Below are 27,500 nucleotides of genomic sequence, written 5' to 3'. Positions count from 1 at the left end.
AACATGTTTCCAGGTAATGCTAATGTGCTACAAGCTGAGGTCAGAGACCTTGCCTTGAAATGTTATAGTTAACATTGAGTTCCCAACAGATGATGCTTCCTTGCCATGAGCGACGCATTGGTGATCTATATTACCTTCCTCTGAAGCACATTCATCATCTATTTTACCGATTCAACGAGAAAAGAATATTGCTTATATCCCACTGAATGACCCTAAGATCCCTTGGTGGAGAGCAGTCTCTATGTTCGCCGAATGAAAAATGACGGGCGAGCTTCTCCAGCTGCGTTGATATTCCTCGACCTGATGTGGGTTCGCTGTTCTGGAAATCTCTGAGGTCTACCGGCTCGCTGGTCACGATGAAGACGAATCTCTCCGGAACTGGTACGTTGACATGGTCCAGCAAGTTTGGCCAAGACATGGCACAACCCACCAGTCCTTCCGTGTGCTGGGTCTCTCCAAGGGTGTATTTCCTATTCTGCGGGAGTGTGATTCCTCCGACAAACGATGGGGTCATGTAGGTAATTTTTCCGGCCACATTTACATTGAAGACTGACACATGAATGGTTTTCAGCCCAGTGTTTTCAAAGTCGATCACAGCGCAGTCATCGACGCCGATTTGAGGGATTCCACCAAATTCTGGGAGATACGAAATGATGCGACTGTTCCCAATTTGTCCGAACTCGGGGAGAGACACACCATCCGCTGCTGAGCGATGAAGAAATTTCACCGAGCGGAACGTGATTTTCAGGTGGTGCTCCAGGAGTTCCTCGGGATCTGGCCTCACCACAAGGAAATGCTCAGCCCGCGCAAGTTGCTCGGCGCCTCGGATATGTCTGGCAATGTCGTTTGACGCAAAAGATGCACACTCCACATCGTAGCCAGTGTAGAGAGACGTGCGGTTGCCTATCCTTCGAATGCGCGCAACCACCATGCCGTTGTCGTTTGGTTCCTGCAGTCGAATGAACCTTGAATTCGAAATTCTCCGACAAGGACTTTGCGGATCGTTCCAGTCTCCGAGATCGTCTTGAAAATCAATCGGCCATCGCTGCAAAGCCTCGGTCTTGAGGAAAGCGAGAGCGCCGTCACGTGGCAGAGGACGTCCAGGAGGCACTTCCAAAAACGCACGGAATCCAGTCACCGACTTGACTGTAGCTTCGAAAAGCACCTGGTCTTCTACAATCGCGTCGTAATTGGTTGGCATCACAGCATAAACGTTCCGCTCTTTGACTTGAGCAACACGCCCGGCCATGATTACCACCTCGCCGTCCTCTTCCGTGACGGGAAGCGCGGCTGATTCTCTGGTATGCAGAGAAAATACCGTCCGGTCACGCGGGCCCTCGACATGTGGATTCTGTTGAAACTGAGAGTGAACAACCTCTCGCGCTCTCATCATGACATTCCGCCACGACAGCCTCGCTTCAAGGGCGTTTTCGAGCGCAGGAATCAAAGCACTGGTCAATGCGCCGACAGGAGTGCCATTTGCGTCGTTGAATTCGAATGCTGTTTCAGAAGCCGCAGCCGCGACTATTCGAACAGCATGTTGGTTTCCTTCTAGGTTGTGGAAACCCTCGGGATCGACACCATACTTTGCAAAGATCTCTGAAACTTGAGGTAGATCGTGCTCCTTTGGCTTTGGCAGTCCTTTGGGGACTGCCCTTGATCCGTTTCTAGGATCCCGGGCCATTCTTCCCGAATGACAGCAGTCGAGGACAATCGTAACATTTCGAGTCTTGTCTGTCGTCAATTGGACAAGAACTGATAGTTCGACGTCCAAGATGCCGTTGAATGTGCCGGATGCGTCGTTGTAATCGACCGGGAGGAGAAATTGATGGCGTCGTGGATTTGACAGGCCTGCCTCGGCGCGGTTGATCTCCATGGACCGAAAGGTGACGAGCCCACCGTGGCCAGAATAATAGACTACTACCACATCGTGTGGACCAGTCTCATCGATAAGCTTCGTCCATTGGTGCAGAATTTCTTTGCGCGTCGCAGAAACGCCGCACACTTCGATGACTTCAAATTCTTGACGGCGCAGGAAATTCCCAAACGACTCAACATCATTGGGAGGACCTTGTAGATCACCCCAAGGACTGCCAATCAAAAGGGCTCGCTTCTGGGGCATTTTTCTCGAGGATTGACGTAGGATCGCTTGATTTTGGGCTCTCAAAGATTCTCAGAAATCTGCTTGCGCACGTTGGGGACCGAAGAAAGACAGCACCAGCGAGTACTGAGACGATGTGAATGTGACGCTTGTCGCAGGCTTTATGTCGGTGAACTTCGTGTGCCATGCATACCTTCTCCACAGTCCGGAACATCTGAAGCATGGCAAAACCTCATTGGATGTCAACACGATCGACACCACAGGACCCACGGGTCACTTGCCACCTCGAAGCGCCTGTTGTTTCTCAAAACTACAACAGTCTATTATTGCACACTCTGCTGACTCCCGTGCAGAATATAGCAACATATTTTTGCTTCACATTCCGGTTTCCAATCTGAACCCAGTGAGTACGCGAATATTGGACAATCCTGCCCGACGTTTCGTTGACGTAACGCCCCGGAGCAAATTTTGGATCGCCCGGAAGCGACAAACCGCATCAATCAAAGCAACGAGACTGGCAACCGAGCAACTTCTCCCGAGCTCGCCTTGACAATTGTGCTTCCAGCTGGACAAATCATGGCGGATATTCCCTACGACGACGACGCCGCCGCCGATGCAATTGTTGGAATTGCAGAATCCATGGCCGCTCTGCTCCCTGGCCCTCCCGACCGTGTTGCGGTATTCCTGCGCCTTGGGAAAGCGTTCATTTCGAAACACCAAGCGACTAGTAAGCCGTTGTCGAAGGAAGCGATGATAGCCCTCGAAAACGCGCTTCTGTGGACAGAGCCTGACGATTTGAGGCGAGCTGAGATCCACGAACGCATGGTTGATGCATTGCTTATGCGACATGATCGAGATCTCAACATTGCCACTCAAGCGATGGAACATGCGGAAAAGAGCTGCGAAATCAGACGTACTTCGGAATCCCGCCATCTCAGCCTAAGAGTTGTGGCAGACTGTCAGTTTCAATTGTTCGGGTTGAAGGGCGACCTGGTATTTCTGGATGGTGCCATCGAAAGTTTGAAAAATGCACTCGCAGCTACCCCAGAGGATTACGACAATCATTTCCACGACTCCATGAAACTCAGCAACATGTGGTTAAGTCGATACGGATGGACCAATAACTCCGAAGACCTTGAAGAGTCTATCTGCGTCCTAGAAAAGTCGAGGAGCATGTTTCAGATGACCCATCATCAGAACGAGGTCAGTCAAGCCTCAAGCTGCACACGGCTTGCACAATTGGCCGTGCGCAGGTCAGAGCCCAAGCACTTGACAAGTGCACTTCAACTTGCAGAAAATGTCTATTCCACGATGGACGCGAATTCTACAGGGAAGCAGATTTTGATGATGCTTTTGGCAAGCCTTCTGGAAGCGACAAAATTCTTCAAAATATCTGGCCGTAGCCAAGCTCGTGACTTGGAACGAGCCTCACACTTTCTGGAACAAGCTTCCTTGATAGAAAAAGGTCGAGAAACCAACTGGCCGCTCAGCTTCGAGATTCTACTTGGGCTCGAAGGCATTTGGGCGTATAAGTTGCCCGAATCCGAAAAACATGAAAAGCGAATCTTGAATGCAAGGGAACAACTCCGATTGGTGCGAGCAAACGACCCGATTCGGTCGGAGAGACTCTCCAATCTGGGCGAGACGATTGCGGAGCGCACATACTCGAACGATCTGTATTCTATCAATGAAGCAGACCTAAAGGAAGCTTTGGGCTTACTCCAAGAAGCTTGGCGAGTAGAGAATGCCAAACCCAGCTCTCGTCTTGACGCAGCACGTGGGGCGATCAACCTGCGCTGGATATCTAGGATATACGAACCAGTTTTTGACCCTGAGATCAATCCGGCACCGAAATCAGTGGTCCAGGACCTCAATCACATCGCGGAATGTGCCATGAGACTACTCTTCCTTGAGTGTGGTCGAGATTTGAAGTGGGTTGATCAGCAACACACCATGAATGAACTACCTGCATTTGGGCTTGCAGCAGACGCCTGCTTCATCTCACTCCGCTCACGGGATACGGAAGAAGCACTCAGAAGAATTGAATTTGGCCGAGGAATAATGCTCGGAAATCTTTTGGGGAGTCGGATAGAGATGAGTGATTCTGAAAAAAGACATCCCGGTTTGGTGAAGAAATATCAGACTGCAATGAAGCAAGCGATTCGGACAGTAGACAACGGAAATCCACAAGAAATCTCGGAGAACTTTGAAGAACGACGCCAGGCACTCAAAGTGGTCGAAGACTGCGAGAGAATCATACGCGAGATTCCTGGATTCGAGAATTTTCCCCAGCCGCGGCTTGAAGATTTGCGTAGCTGCATCCCACGTGAAGGATTCGTGGTCATTGTCAATGCGGCAAAAGTCGAACCGACTTACGCCGATGCCATGATAGTTGGAGAATCCCAACTTATCCACGTACCTCTCCCAGACATGGATGTCGAGAAAGTTCTTGGACTACATCCCTCCCCCACTCGTGGTACCGGGTCAGCGGAAAGAGATGCTGCACCTCCTGACTCTGACGATTGGAAACTCGATCTGACTTGGCTGTGGAACACTTGTGTCAAACCCATATGCGACAACATCATCCGCAATGCACCATATCCTGGATGGTTGCCTCGCGTTTGGTGGATGGGCACCGGATTTGCTTCATCATTTCCATTCCACGCTGCGGGAGACTTTTCAACTGGCAAATGGGAGACTTGCCTGGAGTACATGGTTCCATCGTATACTCCAACAATAAGAGCTTTGAAGTTCTCGAGGGATCGCGCGTCCCAAAGGCCCCCTCGAGTGGACAAGAACTTCTCTTTGTCACTTGTGACTATGCCAACAACACCTTCGGGATTTGCTTCATTGAATGGTGCCAAATTGGAGGGTGATGGCGTTCAAGCCACCTTCGAGGGTCGCGGCAAAGTATCCAGATTGGACAACGCTTCTGTGGATTCAGTATTGGATTCTATCAAGAATGCAGATGCTGTGCACTTCGCCTGTCACGGCTCTTCTGACCCGAGCAATCCATCAAACAGCCACCTTTTGCTTGAAAAAGCTGGCGAAGTCGACAAGCTTACCGTTGCGTCTATTCTGGACACTGATGCTTCCTCTCGGGCCGGGATTGCGTTTCTTTCCGCTTGTTCAACCGCCGAGATCAAGGCTTTTAGGTTGACAGACGAGGGACTTCACCTTGTCAATGCATTCCAGATGGCAGGATTTGCACATGTCATTGGTGCCTTGCGGCCAGTGGACGACGCCGCGTGTGTTGAGATCTCGCGAAACTTTTACAGCAATCTCTTGAACAGTTGGCATAGCAGGGATTGGGACAGAGCAGTGGCGGAGGCTTTGAGGGATGCGATCCTGACAATGCGCGAACTGCACCCCAACGAACCTGACTTATGGGCATGGTACACACATACTGGGGCGTAGGAAGCCTTCTGGTCCGGACGTTCAATCTTTGTCGACCTTCTTTTTCAATACGTGTCCAGTCAATCAATTACCTTGCAGTGTTGACCAGAGACATGCTCCTACCGACGTACAAATACCTGAAGAGTGCGCGGAAAACATTCTGTAAAACTCAATCCAGACGACCTGGAGGCCACTGGGTCCTCTCTTCAAACAGATTAGTCGATTTATCGTGCGGCCGGCCACTCACACTCTACATACAGGGACAGGCGATGTACTTCCAACATTCTGGTGTTTGTTTATCCACTCCGCGACAATTGACAGCATGAAGTGCTCTCCTACCTCAATACGCAGGTATAAAAGTACTAGGTGCTACAAAGTATCGTCATCAGACCAGCAGTCTCCAGGATAACACCAGAATTCTCGATTTTGCCAAAGCAACCACCATCGGCACGACGTCATCTCCCCTCGGCCATGAAGCTGGAAATGGCCAATTGACTCACCTTTCGACCCTCTTTGCAATCCACAGACAGGGAGCGAGAAAAGTCAGACTACTGGCCGTGTCGCACACCAACACCATCACCATGCTGACCGGTGCGCCTGTCCAACAGCACCAGCACCGCCACGACACCCACAATACAAAGCCTACAAGACGCGTCTTCTCACGCCTTCACAGCCTACTTTTCCAAGTTTCAGCACCAGCGCGCGCGTTCCATGACGTTTCAGGGTAAAGACCCCACACGCCCTACGAATCCACACTGAGGCGTCGCGTCGCGTCTGCACATCGCCAGCCTACAAGATGGCATCTGCTGCTTGTCAAGGAAACAGTCGAGAGAAAAAGTGGTGAGGTTGGCGGCCGCAGTCGCAAAAGGTCCCGGGATCGCCAGGCGTCGTCAGCGCTTGCGTCAACCGGCAAACGAGAAAACAGACCTACTTCGACACCGAACACAACGACTTCTCCAGACGCAAAGCCAAATTGTGAACAGAAACGAGGAGAGCGAAACGGTGCCGACCGGCGAGTACCGGCAGTAGGAGGACAGCGGTGACAACAGCTGAGCGACGCAAAAATATCGACCTATCCGCTCGCAAATGCCGTGCAGATACAATACTTGATCAATAGAACTGCAAGATGTAGGGGCGTGGCGCAGAATCGCTAGCGCCTTCAGGAGCAACGCAGGCAGCCAGCCAGTTGTACCTTGAGCAACACACAGCGACTTGGGGGCAAACCAACAAGTATTGGGTGAGTGGTGCGGATAAGACGGACGCGCGCATCTTGTCGTGGCAGAGACTGGCAGGGTCTGGATATCTGGCGTGGGACCGCATTGATTGGTGGGTGGAGCAGCAGGCAGCGGCAAGCAGATCTGCACTCGCCTCTGAGCTCGGCGATGCATCTTGGACCTGGCGAGCTGAATCTCACGCAGGTCCAGCGTGGCGTCAAAGGAGAGACAAATTTGCAAGATGATGACGGCAAACGCCAGTCTGACTGCAGCAAGAGTCAACTCGTTCCAGGGTGCAAACATCGACATGTACTTGTTGTACAGCCCACAGACCACCCCATTTGTGCACCACGACGATCCAAAGTCGACGCAGAAACGCACTGGCAAGCCTGAGCCAAGTCCTGGACAGCGCATGAATCTGTCCGGCGTCGGGATCGCCGCGGGCATTCAATGCAGCTCTGGACTATAGCATGCGGCTCGACCTGCAGAATGAAGAACAGTTTTGGGGCGGAGATGAAGCAGAGGGTCGATCGAAAAGTGGGATATCGTTGTGTTGGTGGGTCTGTCATCAACAACAGAGAAAAGAAAAAAAGAACGAGGACGTTGAATTCCAGCCTCAGTCAACGTCCAGGACTTCAACTCGTGGCTGGTGTCACCATGTGGCCGGTAGCCGCATATTTCACTGCACAGCGATCAGGGCTGGATGGCGCGCATCGGGCATTTTTCTGCAACATATACAACGGCGTGTCAACGGTGCCAAAACCAACCTCTCGACTTGTTGGTTGTTCCTGGCAGGCCATGAGCTTGATTCGAGCTTGTTTCCCGCCATCCCGGAAACTTGCCAAACGGGACGGCGCCTCCCGAAAGTTTGAGCTTGGGTTTGAGTTTGCCGCTTCCGAGTCACCACCACTCTCACCACCGGAGCTGACAACGTGCTGCTCCTGCGGCTCTGCAAGTATTCAGGCGCTGCCTCCGGCCTCGTGCTGATTGGATTGTTGCATCCGTTGGGCTACTGCCCCTGCCATTCAACGTTGGACCAATCCTGTCCTCCACTCTTGGCACGACCATCAAAGCATCTAGATGCAGCTCGCCATTTTTCAGTGGGGCGCAAAACAGGACTACTCCTATATGCATCCCCTTGAGCTTGCAGGATTCGATTGCATGGACGATGCGTCTAGATTTTCAAAGCGTATCAACGAATTGCATTCGACCTGAACCGTTCCTACCCGTGGTATAATAGGTCATAAAGGACATGAAGTAAAGCGAATTAAAAAATCCAAAACAACCCAAACACCAACCCCACCAATGTAACGCTCGGCTGTAATGAAGATGCGGCGCCCTTGTGCCCGCTCCCGCTCCCCGACCCCTTGGGAGGTGTCCACACCTCGTGGTTGACATTCATCTCAACGTGAGACACGATAAACGAAATGTTTTGGTTCTGACCCGAGTGCATCGTTTCAGATCCAAACTGCAAGCGGCCGAGATACATTCTGTCGGAAATGGCACCATCCTCTACCAAGTACTTGACGAGGGGGTACAGATCAGTATTAAGGGTCGACTGGTTTTGAGCCGGTACCCATGAGTATACAGTCTGTCCATTGGCATTGTATCCCTTGTATAGGGTGCTGTCGAGGTTAGCTAAAAATAACGACATGGTACGCCTGAGGTTAGGCGCACGAGGCAACTCACTAGTTGACGGCAGAGAGCTCACGGACTGGAGGGTCTGCCGAAATGGTGTCCCAACCGAGCGGCTTCAGGTTACCATATGCAGATTGCCAGACCATGACTTCGGTCGTGGCGCCAGAGGCGTTGGAAGACGTCAGTGGGTCCTCATCCAAAAACATGTCCAAAGCAACATCAGCAACAGTGTCGAGCGACGCCAGCATGGTTGAATTGGTCTCAGTCTCGTCAGAAGGCTCCGGGACTATTGCCCAAGACGCATCAATGGTGATGGACGTCAGGTTGGACACCACTACAGGCATTACATTGGAATTCAGAATGACACTGGGGAACGAGTGGACCTGAAACACGTAGTCGTAAGCTGCCTGATTCGAGCAAGTATAAAACACGCACCTCTGTCCGGTTTCCATACCACCTCCAGGTCGCGTTGAAGGACGTTGAATTGTCGTCCTTGCTCCCGAGGTCGGACTGGACAAGTCAGCAGAGCCCTGGTACAGACGGCAGACGGGCGGCTACAAACAGTCACGCATTGCAAACCGGAGCCGTCGTTGCCCCACTGGTTGGAGAGGATTGTGTAGCGTAGCGACGTCGTGTTGACAGCAGACTCGGGACTGCACATGGTATTCGTCTCGTCGTCATCGGCGTTGGCTGCCAGTGGCCATGCCAGCAGAACCGCAATCAGCGCGCCAAGCATTGTGAGATGCATGTAAATGGGTCGACCAAGGGACAGCAAAAAGTTCGTAGGCCGTTCACATATGGCAATAGATGGGGCGACACTGGACGAGGGGGTGGAGGGGAAAAAGACTTTCGGTCCCAGGAGGGGGCGGGGGCGCGCGCTGCCACACTGCCGAGAGCCGTATAGTACAAGCTGCCTGGGCAGCAGGCGACATGAAAAAAGGTTGCGACGCCGGCATTAGCAAAGCAGCGGCGGCAGTCAAACGTCGCAGGGGGCGCGCCATGCTCGCGCCGGACCGGCTTGCCAGCGAACAACGGGACGCCGAAAGTGGGAGTCCCCGGCCTGAACAAGTACGAGGCCGAGCTGGGATCTCCTGGGTTCGACATGGTCGCCGTCTGTCCTGTTCCTGATGCGTCGAGGAGTCCTGCTATCGCATCCATCTCTGCCGCTGATCAGCAAAGGATTGTTTGACCACTGCGCGGCTCGACACGGCCGGACGACAGCGGCTGGACAAAACAACAAGGCTGGACCGCAAACACGACAAACGAAAAGAAAAAGACTGGAAAAACAAAAGAATGGCAGGGCAGGATCTCGTGCGACAATACGCGACAAGACGACAGTCGACAGTCGTAGGGCAACAGCAGCAAACGCGAGGCAAAAATAGGACGCAAGCGAGCGAGGCCACAGCCCACAGTCCACAGTCCACACTGCGGTGATCGCGGATTCGCGGCGTTTCCAGCAGTCGGTACCTTGGGCGGTTAGTGTCGTGTGCGCTCGGTGTGTCGTTGCACTCGACGTCGTTGCGGTTGACGACGTCGGGTGCCCGGCGCCCAAGGCAGACCAATCACAGGACTTTCACGTGAGGGAGTCTACCAATGCGGCGTAACACTTCTCATGCATCTTTTTTCTGCCCGCCACCCCTGGTCCGACCCACTCATTCTCTATCAACGCAGACAGGGTCATTTTTTTCTGCCACCTACCGTCTACGGCACTCTTCCTGCACCGCCTCACCCCATTCGTTTGACCATTTACGCAGTCTACCATTTTTGCAGAAAGCATGTCTCTGGTCACTTGCCTTCCAGCCTCATGGGCTCCCTCCAGGGTATCTCAGGGCAGATCATCACCTCTCCCAGCGCTTGTGCATGGTTCTTGATAAGGCCGTCAGAATCGTGTTCGGCGGAGTTGCCGCCTCTTGCATGAATCCTTGCCGCTGCTCTCTTGTGCGGGAGATGTCCGAACCGAACTGGGTTCTGGGCACAAATTTAGACACTGTTACGATGATTGCTCCACGACCATCTGCACAGCAAGAGGCGCGGCCACGGGCAAGACCCACGCAAGACGCATGCTCCGAACCCATTCCCTTCTCTTCTCGTATATCAGTCGACCGATCCTCTGCTCCACCGCAAGTTGTTGTCTCTCCCACTGCTACGCTGGTCTTGAACTAGCTCCACCCACACTCGTTCATTTAATACTGCTCGTCGCTGGTTTGTCACTGTCCCATCACACTCGTTGTCCTTTTCCATCATGGCCTCCAACGAAGAGAGGCACGAAGAGAGGCGATATGGCGATTACTCGCCGCCCATGAGCCCGCTCCCCAGTCCCGGTCTTCCAGGATACAATCTGGAATCCGCCTGTCAATCCACCGACCGCTTGTCCTCGCCATCTGTCGAACTTCTTGCCTCGCACAGGGGATCTGGATACGCGTCGTCAGAACATCTTCCTCGTCCTCCCAGGGCAATCTACTCCCGTGGAGATAATGCCACCTATTCGACCATTTCCTACTCGACCATAAACGGCACCACTGCTTGTCCAACACCTACCCCCTACGGCGAAGATGACGACCTCTCGTCGATAGAAGCAATCAAGAAGGGTCAATACGAAAAGGTACTTCCCTCATCCATCGTCAAGATCCAACTGACTCTTTAGAACCCCTTTGACAGCGACTCGGAAGCTCAAAACACCTTTGCCGTGAGATTCGAAGACTCTCAATACCAGACTGAAAAGCTGCACAAGCACGATGACATTGATCTCATGCCGCGCTGGAAGCGTGCAATCAACCACTTTACTCCCATCACCACCATCATGGCTGTGGGCGCCTACTATCTTTACTTTGCTTTCCGTATCTACTGCACCATCATGGCTCAGAAAAAGTACGACAAGGTCTATGTCATGGCTTGGGTCTTTATTGCTGCTGAAGCCTGCGTTTCTTGTGAGTAACCTTTGCTCTCCATCACTCTTCTCTCTAACCATCTAGGTCCCGCCTTCTTCCACCAAATGTGGCAACTCCTCCACATCAAGGGCCGCCAACGCCCCAAGCTCCGTCTCGTCGGTGACATTGTCCCCACTGTCGATGTATTCGTCACCTGCTGTAAGGAAGACGTCGACGTTGTCCTCGACACCACCCGTGCTGCCGCCACTGTCGACTACCCTGCGGACCGCTTCCGTGTCGTTGTCCTCGACGACGGCGCCGACCCCGAGCTCAAGGAGGCCGTCGAGAACCTTGGCCGCGAATACCCCAACGTCTACTACTTTGCCCGCATCAAGATCAAGGGTGTTCCTCACCACGCCAAGGCCGGAAACTTGATTGGTGGCACCGAATTTGTGACGAAACTTCCGGGCGGATGTGGAGAACACATTGCAGCCCTCGACGCTGACATGATTCCCGAGCCGGACTGGCTGCGTTCCATCATGGCCCACATGGTTGCGGACCCGAAAATGGCCCTGGTCTGCCCACCGCAAGTACGTACATGCAGGCGTCGTGCAACGTGCGACACGAGCTCACATTTATAGATGTTCTACAACGTTCCCGAAAACGACCCGCTCGTCCAAAGCCTCGACGGCTTCATCCACGTCATGGAGCCCACCAAGGACGCCGCTGGTGTTGCGTGGTGCACTGGTTCCGGGTATGCCGTTCGCCGCGCGGCCCTCGAGTCCATTGGGGGCTGGCCGACGGGCTCGCTCGCCGAAGACGTCTGTACCAGTTCGATGCTGCTGGGTGCCGGCTGGAAGACTGCTTACGTGCATGAGCCTCTCCAATTCGGTACCGTCCCCGACACCATCATCGGCCATCTGAAGCAGCGCACCCGTTGGACTCTTGGAACGTTGCAAACCGCCGTCAAGCTCCGGTTCTGCATCTTTGGCAAGGACATTCGCAAGATGACGTTTTTGCAGCGTCTTTCTGGATTCATCTTCACCATTGACGCTTTTTTCAAAATCTTCTTCGTCATTTCCCTCATCACCATTCCCACGGTCCTCATCAGCGGCGGTAACCTGGTTGCCTACACCAACACGGAGCAGCTCCGCTGGCAGACGCGCCTGTGCTTCATCTACCTCATCACTACGCGTATCAACGAGTGGGTCACGTACATTCCCTCTGGCTACAGGCTCGGTCAGCGCGAGGTCGGAGCCATGATGTGGATGGCGCCTTTCCACACCATCACCATCATCCGGTCCTTCATCCTGCCCACCTGGCTCGGCGGCAAGACGGCAGGCTTCACCTCGTCGGGATCGATCCAGGACGAGCTCAACGAGCGCGACCCCGGCGCCCGCGCTCCCATGTGGCGCCGTCTCAAGGTTGTCATCTGGGACTGCAAGTGCTACCTGCACATTCTCTTCATCTGCTACGTCCTGGCCGCTGTTGGCCTGTCGACCTACCACGGCGTCGAATCCACCGACACCACCCGCTCGCTGCTCATCTACCTCTTGACGCACGCCCTGTGGCCCCCTGTCCTGTGGCTCACTTGCATTGCCGCGTGCTGCGAGCCCATCCGCTACGCCCTCTTCCCCCCGAGCATGCCGGACCGCGAGGAGCTCCTGGAGCGCGACCCCAAGACGGGCGTTGCGCACCCCAAGGAAATGTACAAAAAGCAGCGCTGGGGACCCCGCGTTCTGTGGCGCGAGGGCCAGTACACGCTTTGCACGGCCTTTACGGCTTTCATCTTTGCAACCAGTTTCTTCTTCCTATAGACGGTTTTCTTATTCAGGAGGTGGACTCTTCAGCATTTCCTTGCATTTAATGGCCACGCGCAAAATACCTGCCTGCTAGCAGTGGCCGCAGGCACCCTTTTCATCTCATGACATCACCTAATGCAGAAGCGGGAGTGTAAGGAGACCATACCCATCTGTATATTATCAACATATAGACCTGTCATCATCAAAATCATCTCGATGCACATTTCCTTGGTTTGACAGACTGGTGTGATGAGAGTGATCCAATAGTTTCTTCGCCCCAAATTAGGCGCCCCCTCCGCGTCATGCACAGCAATCAAGGCCTCGCTTACTACCCACGTCCCTCTCGTGAGCGACAAGGTACCTGTTCCGGCGTACCGATCACGCGCAGCGCGTGGCGCATTCGTTCTACTTCAATGCCCTCTTATCTATGCTGCTGCAATTTATGGAAAACGAGACCTATGCTCGCCACCAACAAGATAAGGCTATTGGAGCGTATCGAGTATGGATGTTTCCATTTATTGAGGGGGCCGCTGGGAACGTGCAGCAAAAGAAGCGACGCCAGATTCAGACAAAATTGAGCCCCTGAGGTTGACCAAAGGTTCGCTCCGCAACCTTGAGGTTAATGTTGTAGATTTGCTTTTGGCCGTGGCGTGGCTGGACGGCCCTGACTCGCAGCTGCAGGCCCAACGGCGTGTCTTGGCCTGGTTGACCTCAACTGTGACAGTGTGATCGGTCCTGGCCCCATGGCGTTTCCAGTCGCGCCGCACGTCGACGCGTGGAAGGTGTTCGAATCGAGGCGCTCCACCACGACTCCAACGGCAGGAATCTTCATACATCCTGGTATCAAACAGACTGCCTGGCTCCAGAATCCTTGGCGTGCTCCTTGCCGGGCATGGTCCAGCGCCAATTGTGCGTCGACAAGTCCAGCTGCGACGCCGTGACGGCTTCGGTGTTGGACACGACGACCTCGGTCGTGACTTCGATGGAGCGCGCGTCGATGGCCTTGCCGTCAATTATCGACTCGACGTCGCAGCTCCACGAGCTTTCCGCGGTGCCGCCGTGCACCGACTTTTCAGAACTACTCCAAAACCAGCCCTCCGAGTCGCGAAAGATGCGCCGCGAGAGGGTGCGCGCGAGACCGCGCGGTGTCCCGCCGTACCAGCTGATGCGTCCGCCCATGGCGCTGGGGGAGCCGCGGGCCGTCTTGGTGCGCTCGAGGAAGAGCGGCCAGATGACGGGGACGTTGATGACGATGACGGTGACAAACGTCTCCCGGGCGACCCAGTGGACCGAAACGACGAGATTCTGGATGGAGTGGAGGCCGAGGATGCCGCGGAGCAGGGCGCAGATGATGATGAAAAAGGACGACGAGAGGAGCAGGGCCAGGGTCGCCTTTCTGCGGAACGGTAGTTTGGCTTCGCGGATGATGGTGATGGGGATCAGAACCAGGCCGACTTCGTTGGCAATGTTGAGCACCATGAGCGTGACAAGTGAAGAAGAGACTTGCGTGCATTGGTCTCCGGCGTAGGGATCGATTTCCCAATTGTGTTGGATCGGGGTGCAGCGACAAAACTGGAATTGTGAGTACGGGTCGCGTCTTGGTGTTTTGAGCTTACGATTTGAATGACCACTGCAACCCACGACATGGAGCACACGATGGCCATGTACTTGACGTACTGCTGCTGCCACAGTCCGACACTGAAAAGATCAGCTTGTCCTTCTTCCTCCAAGGCTAACTCACGTAAGTCGGTAGTAGTATCCCAAGACGGTGCCCTTCAGCGTCCAAATCAACGTCACGTAGATGAACCACGCAGCAAAGAGGGCCTTTGATCCAGCTTGCAGTGACGCCGCTTCCTCAGCACCCAACCTTTGCGCAGTCGCTGCGTCGAGTCCGACAAAGGTCCCTTTGATCGCTGCTGCATGTCAGTACCGCTCAGTCAAACAGAAAAAGTAACTGACCAATATAGCTCTCCAGCGCCGGATCAATCGTCCAAAAGACGATCGAAATGGCTGCAAACAAGTCATCCCAAGACAAGTGCGCTCCGCCAACCTTCCACCTGGCCACGAAGCCCATCGCCATGACCATCAATCCAATGGCATACTCGAGCCAAATCTCGACCAGGATCCCGTTTTGCGCATGGCTCGGCATCTTTGATTCGGCATGAGGAGTAATCGGGACGCAAAGAGACTGTCCAATTCCAACGCCTGCGCCCGCTGGTTTATAGGCAGCTTGCCATCCGGTGATCCGCTTTCCATATGCCACGAGTGTGAGCTGTGGTGGCGTTGGCCGTCGACGGCGCGACTTAGCAGCGCCTGTGGCTTCCTGTGAGCTAGTAGAGTGCACGGGAAGGAGCTGGTCTTTGGAGATCTTTCTGCAAGCAATTTCGTATTGCTCTAGTGTTCGTGGTCTTGCTTTTAAATCAAAGTAATGTCGCAATGGACATGCACTACCCGCGTTGTTGCTTCGCCAATGATTGTTCGACAGCGAGGAGAAACCCCCTTTTTCCTTTTGCCGTCGCAAATGTGAGCAACAGCTCCCTGTAATACAATGCATGCGACACAATCACAGCCCTATACCGTCTATCTCGCCTCAGCGGGGGATGATGACGGCAGCCACAGGCGCTCACTGAAAGACATCTGCGCTGGAGAGCTTCGGATCTGGCTGTCGACGAAGCGCAGAGGCTTGAAATCTTCGCGACTTGTTCTTCAACGGGAAAAGCGCCTCGGGTCGGTGGCGTAAACGCACCAGAACAGCTGGCACAGCAGTGTATCTCTTCAATTCGTGGAACCCATCCACGCTCTTCACCTGAATTTACCATCCTTTGTGCTGACCGAAGAGACCGTTGTGGCTGAAGACGTCTCCTTTTCTCCTTTCCTCCCTGCGCTTGGTGTTCATATGACGTGCAAACTAGCGCGACGCCATGAGATGGGTCCCAGCAACCGGACAAGTCTGGCTTGTGAGTTGACCATGCTTTTCTCGGACAGGCATTTTCATGATCATCTACTTTGTCGTGGGCTATTCGAGGAATCGCGATTCTCAATCTATCAACGTCTGCACACTTGCAACGGTCGTTCAGTAATGAGACGGAGTTGATTGGTCGTTATGATGCTTTTCTCGACATGAATGAGTCCCCACATCACCGCGTTCTCCAACTTCAACACCACACACCGCTGGAAATGCCTCATCGCGTCATTCCAACTCTATCCAATTTCGCCAATGCGTTTCCCCTGAACGGACCAGTTGACGCTCTCGTCCGAACGACTCTCGATGCCCTCTCGGCAAGAAGATAACGCCACGGGCCGCTTTCCATCTCCGGAGCCATCGGTTGCTTCCTTCGCGTCCGCTCGGCTATTTGGTGACCGACCAAATCGACGTTCCAACAGAGACACGAGCAAGGGAATATTATTGCCATTCGTAAAAGGTCGACGCGACTGCCAAATCGGACAGCAGCGTCGTTGGATGCCGAACCGAACCAACAACGGCCTCACGGCTGACATGCGGAGCCTTGCAATTTGCAGGATACGAAGGACGAAAAAACTCCCGAGTTGATGGGTGTGAAGTCATGGCCTGGCAGAACACGAGAGAAAAAAAGTATATTTGGACCAAAGGCCGCCAGACGACCCAAGCAGCTCGACGCTGTTCGGCCGTTGCTAAACGAGTGCACGTACATACATGTACACCCCCGCCTTTGACGGCGACAAAAGCAACAAGTTGACAGCCGACTTCAACTGCAGTGGAAGAGATGCGGCATGCGCAGAGTCAACGCAGTTTGCTCGCTCCTCGCCATCAGTTGCGAACGACTGACGGAAACTTGCCTCTTCGTTTTCGTCGCTGCTGCTGGCGTACCTATCCGAGCCACTCCACTTTGCGTCTCCGATAGAGAATCTGCACCAGTGCACTCCACATGGGCCAATGGCCCAAACACCAGATCCCGTGCCCCGCATTGTACGACGAGGACGAAGAGCAACTGCTGCGGGCGGCGACGGGTAGGTGCAGTGTGAGGACGATTTTTCGGAACTTTTTTGCCTGCCTGCCGGTGGCGCTCTCCCTGACCTCACACAGGCAACGTCGTACCGTCCATTTGTCTCGGTGCCCAGACGAATCCCGTGTCTCAAGCAGTGGGGATTCACAGCAGCAGCGGTGAAAGCTGGCACAAGAGGCTCGAGTGACCCGGCTCGGTGGGGCCGATAGGACAATGCTCTTGCAGAGGCTCTCTCCACGCTCTGCCGTGTGCAAATGCGTCGAGCCGCCGTGGTGTTGTGAGTCCATCTTGATCGAGATGCAATGCGTCAGCAGACTATCGTTGCCACGGCGGCAGGCCAGGGATTGTTTGCGGAGAACTGGGAAAGTTCCTTGCACTCAAGAAGACGCCCTTGACGCTGCGGATATCTGCCTTGAACGCCTCAATGGCGTCGTCTTCTGATCGTTTGGAGGAGCCGAATCGATTGCTGTACATGTCGCCACCGTAATAAGGACTCGAGTATGCCATTTCAGTCAGATAAGATCTCAGCTCGCCCAACTGAGTCGCAACAGACTCTTCCGACTTGATGTTGGACTCCATGAGACCGTTAAAGTCTTGGACGAATCGAGACAGCTTCTCCACATTGCCTTCTTGCCTTTGGGAGGTCGGCAGCTCCGTGGACGACTGGGACGACTCCGACGAGTGCGAGGCCCGACGGGAGAGTGAAGGCGAGGTTTGAACGCCAATGTCGCGGTGATAGAGCTCCGTTGGATCAGACGCGGACTCAATGTCGGAATAGTCCTTCTCCGCATCCGCAGATGCTTTCTTGGGACCGGTCGGTATCGTAGAGACCATGCTTTCCAGCTTTGCATTCAGCTTGTCAATATTCTCTTGGGTGTTGGAGGCAAAGTCGCGTCGGGCATCAGTGAGTGCTTCGGTCATTGGCTTGACCAAGTAATTCGACACGCCGTAGGTCACGGCGCCAAAGCCAGCCAGCGCCGTCGCCACGTTGAAGATGCGGGAAGCGGTAATGAGCGGAGGAGGGGACGTTGGCTGCGTCAAGAATTCGGGATACGTCACGATTGGAGGGACATCTCGGCGGGAAGGTGATGATGGCTGAACGGATCAGTACCATATCTTTATTTTGAAAATGCACGCACCTTGGGCTCCTGTACTTGTTTCGTTGCCGGTACAGCTTCCTGCGTCGCAGCCGGCGCATCCTGCTTCTTGGAATCTCCCAGCAATGCGTTGATATCCTCGTCGTTCACTCCCTTGGACTGCAAAAACTGGCGCTTGCGTTCGGCCGGCGCATCTCGAATGGTTGCATCTTTGAGGAAAGCTTTGGCGTGCTCCAGCAGCAGTCCCGACTTTGGCTGCTCTTCTTTTGGTGTTGAATCGTCCGTCTTCTCGGAAGTGGTGGAGCTTGGAGTGCTCGGACGCGACTCGTCCGTGGCCGACGACGGCGTCGAGGCGCGCTGCCAGGCCGGAATGCCAGGCTTGGAATCGGATGAGCCAGACATTGGAATAGGTGTTTAGTTGCCGGCGAGACAGAATGTTGCGATGGAGATGTTGGCAAGCTACCTCGGCTTGTGATGCGCAGCTGAGTCAGCTCCTCTCCGCTCCCCAGATTCGGGCGGCGGAATGCAGCGAGTCTATCGCATCCAGGAAGCCTCATCCGACGGCAAGTCTCGACAAACCCATTTTGTTGGATAAGCAAGAACAGCAATCATGACTGGACGATCCGTCAAGCGGCTGAGAAGGCTGAGCACCGAAGACGACTCGTCGGTGGGCAGCGACGATTGGTACGGGGACAAAGACACAAGGTATGTATGTATGTACTGGTAGCACCCACCCGACATGCAGCAGCCAGCCAGAGACAGACACAAGCCACCGTCCGTTTAACGCGCGACCTGGCACATAAGCTCCAACACCTCTTCCTATCTCTCAATATTCACAACACCCACCATGGCCACTCGACGTCTGCGCTCGCGCGCCCAAATCAATGCTGACTCGACGGCTACCAGTAAAGCGCCCTCTGCAAGCTCTCGTCCGCGTCGCGCCGCCGCTGCGCCCACCTCCGCCACAATTGAGCGCACCTCTCCCGAAGAGACCCGCCAGTCGATCCACCTCACGGTCAAGGCCGCCCCCAACAAGCTCCGCGAAGCAACCAGCGGAGCAGTCACCTCGCGGCGGGGCCGCAACTCGTTTGAAGGCGGCGGAGTCGTCAGTGGCCAGCGGAGCTCACGCAATAAGAAGGCGATTGTGGAAGAGTCGAGCGAAGAGGAGGAGGAGGAAGGAGACGAGGACGCCGAGGAGGAGGACGAAGAGTTGAGCGAGGAGGACGAGGATGCCGATGGCGACGAAGACGTCGAAATGGAGGACGGCGTCCCGGAACCACCATCCACCAAAGGCCGCGGCGCCGCCAAACCGAGCAAACCCAACATCAGCATCAGCCGGCCCGTCGAACCGCCCGCGCCCAGCGTCGAAGCCAAGGAGATGGCCATGCTGGACGACGGCAGCGACGACGAGGAGCTGTCAGAGCTAGAAGACTCGCCGGACGAGGAAGAAGGCGGAGAGGAAGAGCTGGGTGAGGACGACGACGACGACGATCTCGACAGCGACGAGGAGACGCCCATGACCGGCAGCCGCAGCGCAACGCCGGATCTCAGCAAGTTGACGCGGCGGCAGCGGGGAGCCTTTGACAACGGCGAGCTGATGGCGCTGTCCAACGAGGCGCAGAAGAAGAAGCACCTCACGGCCGAAGAGCACCAGATGCGGCGGGCGGAGATGGCTAGACGCCGCAAGAACCTCAGCGAGAAGCGGAACGAAGAAGAAAAAGTATGTCTCCCCTCTCCCCATCCTCCTCCTACCAAACTAACGCGAGCAGATGGACACGATCAACCGGCTGCTCAAAAAGCAGGCGCCCAAACGGCGCACCAAGGCACAGGTGGAAGCCGACGCGGCCATGGACGAAAAGATGGAAGACGTCGACAGAGCCAACCCCGTCTACGTGCGCTACGTGCAGACGACGCAGGGCAGCGAAATCGCCGTGCCCAGCGAGTGGATCGAGTCGCCCGTCGGCGAGCTGTTGCGCGGGCCCAAGCGGCCAGCGGCCGGCAAGGCTCCTCCTTTTGGCGGACGGATGGTCATGGAGGTAGTCTGATGGAGACGAGTTGTCTGCTACTTGATTTCCATTGTTTTTGCTGCATGAGGGCGGGATGGTTCTAGACTACGCATAGGCAAAAAGCACTACATTTGCAATCCTCAATAAGCCTTGGCTCTTCAACACCACCGCATCATGCATTGATCCCACGTGCTCAACCCTCCGCAGCCTTTCAAAAGACGTCCCACAAAGGCGATGTCTCTCCAATCTGAAAGACCCTCTTTCACTGCCAGCGAGACAAGGCAGTAAGCGCGCCGTCCCGTCATGCGTCAAACCCAGGATGACTCCACGCCGTGCCCTTTTGCGACCTCAATAGAGTATTTTTAGCCACCCGGCGCGCCAGGCCGTGTGCTTGACGAGATTTATATCAGAGGGCAGACGCTGGATGGCAGTCTCAAGCCGCGTTGATTCGTTCAGACAGTCTCTACAACACCAACAACCAACCAACCCAACCCACCAGAGTCACTCATTCACCAAACCAACACGCACCATGCTCATCCCCTCCAGCGCCATCCTCCTCAGCCTGCTGGGCAGCGCCCTCGCACTTCCGCAACCGGCCCCCGGCCTGCCTACCGACGTCGACTTCACCAACACGACGGTCTCGGTCTCGCACCTAGACAAGCGCACCAAGATCATCAACTTTGGCTACAAGAACATGGACGGCGTGTACTTCTGCACCGACTACGCCTTCAAGGGCACGTTCTGGCCTTTTGGCATGGACATGAATGTGTGCTACAACGTCAACGACCCGTCGCGCCGCGGCAAAGTGAGCAGCAGCTTTGGGCCCGATTGGGGTGTTATGTGTGACATTTACAAGTGAGTTGTGCCGTTTCCCTGGTGGTGTAGGGGGTTGTTTGTTGGAGGAGACTGACGTCGAATAGGGGCCGTGGCTGCTCGGGCAAGAAAAAGGTCGTCGGATACCCCGGCTACAAGGACTTGCGCAGCATCTTCTTCGACAACCAGATTGCCAGCTACAACTGCCGCGAGGTGGCGACGGTGCAATAAGCGGTAGATGGACGTATAGAGGGCACGGGGCGGCGTTTTGGCTTTTGACATCTTCGTCTCGTTCTCGTCTTTTGACATAGATCTTTAATCCAACATTTTGCTTTCATCCAAGATCATATTCGTATACTTCGTCCTCCTGCGGCAAGTCCGGGTCAATCTTCGTCCCCAGATCGCGGTCCTCGAGAAACGAGCGGCCGCGCAGCTTGTCCGGCAGGTATTCCTGCACCACGTGGCCATCGAGGTAGTCCGGGTTGTACTTGTACTCCTTGCCATAGTCCAGCTCCTTCATCAGCCTGGTGGGCGCGTTGCGGAGATGTACGGGAACCGGGAGGCCGGCGATGCCCGGCTCACTGAGCGCTGCCATGGCGTTGTTGAGACTGCGATATGCGCGTGTCGATTTGGGCGAGAGGGCCATGGCGACGGTCGCGTGGGCCAGGTTGATGCGGCATTCGGGCATGCCAATCTTTTCGCAGGCGGCGTATGTTGCAGTGGCCAGAGACAGCATGTTGTTGTCTGCGAGGCCAATATCCTCGGACGCTACTACAATCAGCCGTCTGGCGACGTACAGAGGATCCTCGCCAGACTGGAGCATGCGAGCAAGATAATACAAAGCAGCGTCGGCGTCAGAGCCACGCAGAGACTTGTGAAAGGCTGAGATGGTGTCGTAGTGCTGGTCGCCTGCACGGTCATATACCAGCGTCTGCGTGAGGGACTTTTTAATGTCGTCCTTGGTCATGTCTGGGCGGTTGGAGAGGTCCATGGCCAGCTCCAGTAGATTGAGACCAGTCCGGGCGTCTCCGTCCGCAAAAGCTGCCAGATACTTGACCATTTCCTCGTCAACCAGCTTTGCTTCAAAGTTTCCCTCTCTTTCCAACGCTCGCTGCAGAATGGTCACAATGTGTTCCTCAGACAGTTTCGCCAGCGTAAAGGTACGGCATCTCGACAACAGCGCATTCACAACCTTGAAGCTCGGGTTCTCCGTCGTCGCTCCAATCAACGTCACCTGGCCAGCCTCGACGGGTCCCAGAAAGACGTCTTGCTGACTCTTGCTAAACCGGTGTATTTCGTCGCAAAAAATGATCGTCTTTCGCCCCGTCAGCGCCAGCTCGTTGCGCGCCTCGGCAAACAGTTTCTTGCACTCGCCCACGCCGCTGCTCGTGCTGTTGATCTCGACGAAGCGACAGCCGGCCGTGTGTGCTATCAGTCGGGCGATTGTCGTCTTGCCAGTGCCCGGTCCGCCCCAGAGAATCATGGACGGTACGCGGTCCTGCTCAATCAAGCCGCGGATGACGCCGGCAGGTCCCACGAGCTCCTGGCCGCAGACTTGGTCAAGTGTGCGAGGCCGCATCCTCTCGGCCAATGGAGCCGCCTTTTGCAGGGCATTTGTCTTGGGGCGTTTGGGAGGCGGCGATTTTTCCTCCGCGTCGTCTGCTCCCCGCTTTGTTCCGTTCGTCTGGACTGGCGATTCGGGTTCGCGTTTCCGTTCTTCGGATATGCGCGTGGGCAAGGGAGAGGAGATGGGCGACGAGTTCAATTTGGCGGTCGAGGCGCGTTTTGAGGCCGAGGGCTGGAAGAAGCTGTGAACAGCGGCGGGTTTCTGAGTGCTGCTCGCGCTGCCATTTTGGTCGACGATGAAGGATTCGCAGCCCGAGTCGATGTGGTCGTTGATGTCTTTTTCCAGCACGGGTTTGGAGCAAATCGGACAGTCGACCATGGTGATGCAGACGCGTCGAGTGAGACGGCGGGATGACGCGACAGAGGCGCCGACGTCGGCCGATGGTGCAATCGCCGGGTAACGATTGATTACTGCTTATCTATCCGCTTTACAACGAGTGCACTTTCCGCCGGGCGGCTGGTGCACTTGAGCATGATGGGAGAGACGAAGGTGGTGTTGTATTTTTGATAGGGTTGGTGGTTAGAAAGGCGTCATGGGAGGACAAGGGTCAGATATCCCGTCAGAAGCGGGACATTTCTTAGTCGCGACATCACAAGTGGGATGTCGCAAATAAAATCCACCGGCTCGCCATGAGTCTTACACTACTCGCGCGTCGTCCTCACTTCTCCCTCCCTCTCACTCACCTCCGAACAGCAGCAAGAAACATGTCTGCTACTGCCGCCGCCCGCGCAGACCCGTTCAAGCCCGCTGCCCGCGTGGCTGGCCAGAGAAAGGATGTCTGGTGAGTAGACACCGCTCCATTGCTTGCTCATCTAACTTGTCCAGGTCAATTGTCAATGAAGCTGCCGCCGCCTCTCCCATCCAGCCCATTGTCAACATGGGACAGGGTTTCTTTGGCTACAACCCGCCCAGTTTCGTCCTCGACGCTGCAAAAGATGCCCTCAACAGGGTCGACTGCAATCAGTATTCGCCGACCAAGGTACAATCACAGACGGACTGGGAGAGATGGAGCTGACCTTGCCAGGGTCGTCCCAGGTTGAAGAAGGCTATCGCCGAGTCCTACTCGCCATTTTTTGGCCGGACAATCAACCCCGAGACTGAGGTCACCATCACCACTGGCGCAAACGAGGGTAAGGTGCTCCTCGGAATTCAAGACACGCCTGACAATAATAGGTATGCTCAGCGCATTTATGGCATTTGTGGAGCCTGGCGATGAAGTCATTGTCTTCGAGCCCTTCTTCGACCAGTACATTTCCAACATTGAAATGCCCGGCGGAAAGCTCGTATACGTCCCGATGCACCCGCCCAAGGACGGCGCCACCAAGACGACTTCGGCGGCCGAATGGACCGTCGACATGAAGGAACTCGAGGCCGCCATTACGCCCAAGACGCGCATGATAGTCCTCAACACTCCCCATAACCCGATTGGAAAGATATTTAGCAAGGACGAGCTCAAGGCCATTGGGGACCTCTGCGTCAAGCACAACATTCTCATTCTGTCCGACGAGGTCTACGACAGGCTGTTTTATGTGCCCTTTACCCGCATCGCAACGCTCTCCCCCGAGATTGGCCAGCTCACCTTGACGGTAGGTTCGGCGGGCAAGTGCTTTTATGCCACGGGCTGGAGAATCGGTTGGCTCATTGGTCCTGAGCACTTGATCAAGTACGTGAGCCAGGGACACACTCGAGTATGCTTCTCTTCGCCCAGTCCTCTTCAAGAGGCCGCAGCTGTAGCATTCGAAGACGCGGACAAGCATGGATTCTGGGAAACGGCCAAGAAAGACATGAAGGGCAAGATGGACAAGTTCAACGCCATTTGGGACGAGCTGGGCCTGCCGTACTCTGACCCCGAGGGTGGCTATTTTGTGCTGGTCAACATGGCCAAGGTCAAGCTCCCAGCCGACTACGAGTTCCCTCCCTTTGTGGCAGACCGGCCGCGGGACTTTAAGCTGTGTTGGTTCTTGATCATGGAGCTGGGAGTCGCCGCGATCCCGCCCACCGAGTTCTTTACGGACAAGAATGCGCACATTGCCGAGGACTGGCTGCGGTTTGCAGTGTGCAAGAACGACGACGTGCTCGAGCAGGCCCAAGAGAGGCTGAGGGCTTTGAAGAAGTATATCCAATAGTCAATTCAACCCCTCCTTGTGTCACCAGACTCCTACATCGGATGCATGTGCCGAGCATTTGCCGTACCAGAGGGGTGGAGCTATGATCGCAAACTACGTCATGGCTGTCATAGCTGCCAAGCTCCCCAGACCTAGGTACTGACGGAACCGAAAGGAATGACCGCAACCAGGCACTCATTCAAATAGCCTGCTTGCTCTTCCCCGCCCTGTGCTCTCTCCATCTTTCATCACTTTGCAGCCATGGCTGAACAGGACAAATACGGCTCCCATTGGAGCAGCAATCCCTCGAATCCCGTCCGGGACTCGCCCCAAATCAACATCGAGAACCTCCCCAAGGGCGCCGGCGCCGAACAAGATCGCTACGGCGGTTGGTTTGGCGGCAAGGGTCCTTCTGCCGAGCAGGTCCAGGAGCATCTTCCCAAAGCTTCGGGCGCCGAGCAGGACCGCTATGGAGGCTGGTTCGGAGGCAAGGCGCCGTCGGCGGAGCAGCTAAAGGAGAAGCTTCCCACCGAAGAGAAGAAGTCGAGCTGGTTTTCGTTTGGCAAGGAGGAGCCCCCCAAGCCGTCTGCTGCTGAACAAGACCGCTACGGAGGCTGGTTTGGCGGCAAGGCGCCGTCGGCTGACAAGATTGGCGACAAGGTCCAAGAACATCTGCCAAAGGCTTCTGGTGCTGAGCAAGACCGCCTCGGTGGGTGGTTCGGAGGCAAGTCGCCTTCTGCTGGAGAGGTTGGGGACAAGATTCAGGAGAAGCTGCCAAACACATCTGGCGCCGAACAGGACCGTCTTGGCGGATGGTTTGGCGGCAAGTCGCCCTCTGCTGAAAGCGTTGGAGAGAAGATTCAAGAGAAGCTTCCCAACACATCTGGTGCTGAGCAAGACCGCTATAGCGGCTGGTTCGGCGGCAAGGCTCCGTCAGCGGACAAGATTGGAGACAAGGTCCAGGAGCATCTTCCAAGGACATCTGGTGCCGAGCAGGACCGCTACGGTGGATGGTTTGGCGGAAAAGGGCCCTCTGCCGACCAAATTCAAGACCGGCTTCCCCACACATCGGGTGCTGAGCAGGATCGTAAGTCTTCATCAGCAATAATCCAACACAGCTAATGAGTTTAGGCTATGGATCGCATTTTGGCACTCCAAGACGCTCTGGCTGGACTTCTGGAGCCGAGAAAGACAGATCTGGACCCTTTTCACGCGCTCGAAACGCAGTCAATCCCGGGGCCGTTGGACTGTTGCAGTCGGCAATCCTCCCCTCATTCGGCTTCCACACGGGAACGTCTCTCATAGCCTACGGCATTTCTCGCTACACGGACAGGATTGACGGCAAAGACTGGCTCTGGCCCACAGCACCAGTCGCCAATGCCTGGTGGAGTGCCGTTGGAACTCGCGTAGTCTACGACGGCCTGTCATTGAGCGACGCATGGTCGACCATCACCTACCCCGAAAAGTTGCTCCTGACGGGCGTCACAGCATGGGGTGGCCGCCTCTTCTACCACATTGCGTCCCGCTCCATCAAGCGCGGCGAAGACGACGCCCGCTACACTGCCCTCAAAAAGGAGGACCCCTCGTTCTGGAACAAGGCGCTGTTCACCAAGTTTGTCCCCGAGGCAGTTGTTCAGACCATCATCTCGCTGCCGTTCACGCTTCCTTTCCGCGAAGGTGTCATTGGTTCGCTCAACTCACTGCTGTCTGACAACTCCCCGATTGCCCACAGCCTTGCCGTGTTCCTCTTCACGACTGGCTTTGCCCTCGAGGTCCTCGCAGACTCGCAGCTCCAGGCCCACACCCGCAGGAGCAACGACCTGTACCGCGAGGGCGTGTGGAGCATCGTCCGCCACCCCAAGTAAGTCCATCCAGCCCCCTCCTCAACTCTACTAACATGCATCAGCTACCTGGGCGACGCGCTGATCCACCTCTCCTTCCCTGCCCTCCTCTACAGCGCGGGCATCATGCACCCGCTCGCCCTCCTCGCCCCCGTGGCCAATTACGCCTTCCTGCGCTTCGTGGGCGGCGACAAGGAAAACGAAGCCTCGCAGGCCGAGCGCTACGCCAAGAGCAACCCCTTCAAGTACCAGCAGCTGCAGGCGTACCGCATGGACAAGAACAGCTTCTGGCCGTCGCTCGACGAGCTCAAGAACAAGTGGACGTGGGCGGTCCTGGCGGTGGGTGCCGGCGGCGCCATTCTGGAGAGGGGTGCGCGGGCGTATTTGAGAGGTTGATTTGGAAAAGGACGACAGTCTTTTGTTACTACTATAGCTTTTCTAATTTTACGAGTTTTACGGTTTCCTGTGGAGATGGTGTCGGTGTCTGACATGAGGTGGAGTAAAAGCCCCCCACGTGAGTGTCTCCGTATGCCTTGCCTACTCAAAGAGCAAAAAGGGCTTCTATGCTGACACGGTCCCGCAGCTCTTGGCAGCTGAGCCAAAAATGCAACAGTCGACAGCCACAGCCTACTTTTTAGTCAAGTCAGTCAGTCGCCTACAACACAAGCCCTAACTCGTCAGATGGTCCCTTGCGCGAGGCGGCCGTCACGCCCGTGGTTGACAGACGCCATCATGCTGCCATGCGCCTGTCGGCCATTTTTAGAGATGCGAACACATCCGACGGGTCCACGCTCCCCAGCGCCCAGCTTGGCAAGACGAGATGGGAAACCTATATTACCTACCCCACGAGATGATGTCTAGAATGGAAGAGAGGCGGACTGCACGTGATGGCTAACCACTCACCTCACTTCTGCAGTTCTGCTCACCTGTCCACCAGATCTCGTCTTTCATCTGGAACATTGAGCGGGAAGGATGGTAAGTGATTTACGAGCTGATATCTCACTGTTGCT

At 55.3% G+C, this 27,500-nt stretch overlaps 13 protein-coding genes across 13 annotated transcripts; 8 read left to right on the top strand and 5 right to left on the bottom strand.

Moving 5' to 3' along the window:
* Positions 1-163: 163 nt before the first annotated feature.
* BKA78DRAFT_349398 (caspase domain-containing protein) lies at positions 164-2,122 on the bottom strand (the record flags this gene model as incomplete). The annotated part of the gene is made up of 1 exon (XM_066890798.1): positions 164-2,122. One exon carries the CDS (start codon positions 2,120-2,122, stop codon positions 164-166), a length of 1,959 nt encoding a protein of 652 aa, XP_066750187.1.
* A 2,799-nt stretch (positions 2,123-4,921) lies between these two features.
* On the top strand, positions 4,922-5,518 carry BKA78DRAFT_244708 (CHAT domain-containing protein; the record flags this gene model as incomplete). Its single annotated transcript, XM_066884055.1, has 1 exon — positions 4,922-5,518. The coding sequence occupies one exon, from the start codon at positions 4,922-4,924 to the stop codon at positions 5,516-5,518; it is 597 nt and encodes a 198-aa protein (XP_066750186.1).
* A 1,486-nt stretch (positions 5,519-7,004) lies between these two features.
* On the top strand, positions 7,005-7,838 carry BKA78DRAFT_25821 (uncharacterized protein). The gene has a single exon (XM_066885261.1). The coding sequence runs from the start codon at positions 7,162-7,164 to the stop codon at positions 7,696-7,698; it is 537 nt and encodes a 178-aa protein (XP_066750185.1). The 5' UTR covers positions 7,005-7,161; the 3' UTR covers positions 7,699-7,838.
* Positions 7,839-7,978: 140 nt separating this feature from the next.
* On the bottom strand, positions 7,979-9,085 carry BKA78DRAFT_349397 (concanavalin A-like lectin/glucanase domain-containing protein; the record flags this gene model as incomplete). Its single annotated transcript, XM_066890797.1, has 4 exons — positions 7,979-8,336; positions 8,401-8,732; positions 8,785-8,859; positions 8,912-9,085. 4 exons carry the CDS (start codon positions 9,083-9,085, stop codon positions 7,979-7,981), a joined length of 939 nt encoding a protein of 312 aa, XP_066750184.1.
* A 1,261-nt stretch (positions 9,086-10,346) lies between these two features.
* On the top strand, positions 10,347-11,278 carry BKA78DRAFT_304432 (uncharacterized protein). The gene has a single exon (XM_066887621.1). The coding sequence runs from the start codon at positions 10,592-10,594 to the stop codon at positions 10,991-10,993; it is 402 nt and encodes a 133-aa protein (XP_066750183.1). The 5' UTR covers positions 10,347-10,591; the 3' UTR covers positions 10,994-11,278.
* Positions 10,843-13,283, top strand: BKA78DRAFT_25733 (nucleotide-diphospho-sugar transferase). Its single transcript, XM_066885179.1, has 4 exons — positions 10,843-10,951; positions 11,019-11,276; positions 11,322-11,806; positions 11,858-13,283. The coding sequence occupies exons 2-4, from the start codon at positions 11,099-11,101 to the stop codon at positions 13,031-13,033; spliced, it is 1,839 nt and encodes a 612-aa protein (XP_066750182.1). The 5' UTR covers positions 10,843-10,951; positions 11,019-11,098; the 3' UTR covers positions 13,034-13,283.
* Positions 13,284-14,236: 953 nt separating this feature from the next.
* On the bottom strand, positions 14,237-15,149 carry BKA78DRAFT_243335 (uncharacterized protein; the record flags this gene model as incomplete). Its single annotated transcript, XM_066883953.1, has 4 exons — positions 14,237-14,590; positions 14,635-14,716; positions 14,760-14,931; positions 14,978-15,149. Coding segments are annotated over 4 exons (780 nt in total), but the record flags the coding sequence as incomplete, so codon positions are not given.
* A 2,167-nt stretch (positions 15,150-17,316) lies between these two features.
* On the bottom strand, positions 17,317-18,500 carry BKA78DRAFT_244765 (peroxisomal membrane anchor protein conserved region-domain-containing protein; the record flags this gene model as incomplete). The annotated part of the gene is made up of 2 exons (XM_066884064.1): positions 17,317-18,096; positions 18,141-18,500. 2 exons carry the CDS (start codon positions 18,498-18,500, stop codon positions 17,317-17,319), a joined length of 1,140 nt encoding a protein of 379 aa, XP_066750180.1.
* Positions 18,501-18,945: 445 nt separating this feature from the next.
* On the top strand, positions 18,946-20,143 carry BKA78DRAFT_329641 (PAPA-1-like conserved region-domain-containing protein; the record flags this gene model as incomplete). Its single annotated transcript, XM_066889684.1, has 2 exons — positions 18,946-19,818; positions 19,868-20,143. The coding sequence occupies 2 exons, from the start codon at positions 18,946-18,948 to the stop codon at positions 20,141-20,143; spliced, it is 1,149 nt and encodes a 382-aa protein (XP_066750179.1).
* Positions 20,144-20,279: 136 nt separating this feature from the next.
* Positions 20,280-21,200, top strand: BKA78DRAFT_25619 (uncharacterized protein). Its single transcript, XM_066885061.1, has 2 exons — positions 20,280-20,959; positions 21,025-21,200. Exons 1-2 carry the CDS (start codon positions 20,529-20,531, stop codon positions 21,146-21,148), a joined length of 555 nt encoding a protein of 184 aa, XP_066750178.1. The 5' UTR covers positions 20,280-20,528; the 3' UTR covers positions 21,149-21,200.
* Positions 21,201-21,251: 51 nt separating this feature from the next.
* On the bottom strand, positions 21,252-22,862 carry BKA78DRAFT_244141 (putative AAA family ATPase; the record flags this gene model as incomplete). The annotated part of the gene is made up of 1 exon (XM_066884005.1): positions 21,252-22,862. The coding sequence occupies one exon, from the start codon at positions 22,860-22,862 to the stop codon at positions 21,252-21,254; it is 1,611 nt and encodes a 536-aa protein (XP_066750177.1).
* Positions 22,863-23,142: 280 nt separating this feature from the next.
* Positions 23,143-24,790, top strand: BKA78DRAFT_25621 (putative kynurenine aminotransferase). Its single transcript, XM_066885064.1, has 3 exons — positions 23,143-23,523; positions 23,569-23,674; positions 23,718-24,790. Exons 1-3 carry the CDS (start codon positions 23,422-23,424, stop codon positions 24,668-24,670), a joined length of 1,161 nt encoding a protein of 386 aa, XP_066750176.1. The 5' UTR covers positions 23,143-23,421; the 3' UTR covers positions 24,671-24,790.
* Positions 24,699-26,957, top strand: BKA78DRAFT_277343 (uncharacterized protein). Its single transcript, XM_066885579.1, has 3 exons — positions 24,699-25,736; positions 25,781-26,510; positions 26,556-26,957. Exons 1-3 carry the CDS (start codon positions 24,911-24,913, stop codon positions 26,884-26,886), a joined length of 1,887 nt encoding a protein of 628 aa, XP_066750175.1. The 5' UTR covers positions 24,699-24,910; the 3' UTR covers positions 26,887-26,957.
* Positions 26,958-27,500: the final 543 nt, after the last annotated feature.

This window comes from Phyllosticta capitalensis (genome assembly GCF_038381095.1).
Source record: "Phyllosticta capitalensis strain CBS 128856 chromosome Unknown BKA78scaffold_1, whole genome shotgun sequence".
Taxonomy (NCBI): Eukaryota; Fungi; Ascomycota; class Dothideomycetes; order Botryosphaeriales; family Phyllostictaceae; genus Phyllosticta; species Phyllosticta capitalensis.
Note: the sequence above shows the minus strand (reverse complement) of the source record. Positions and strands in the feature narration are given on the sequence as shown.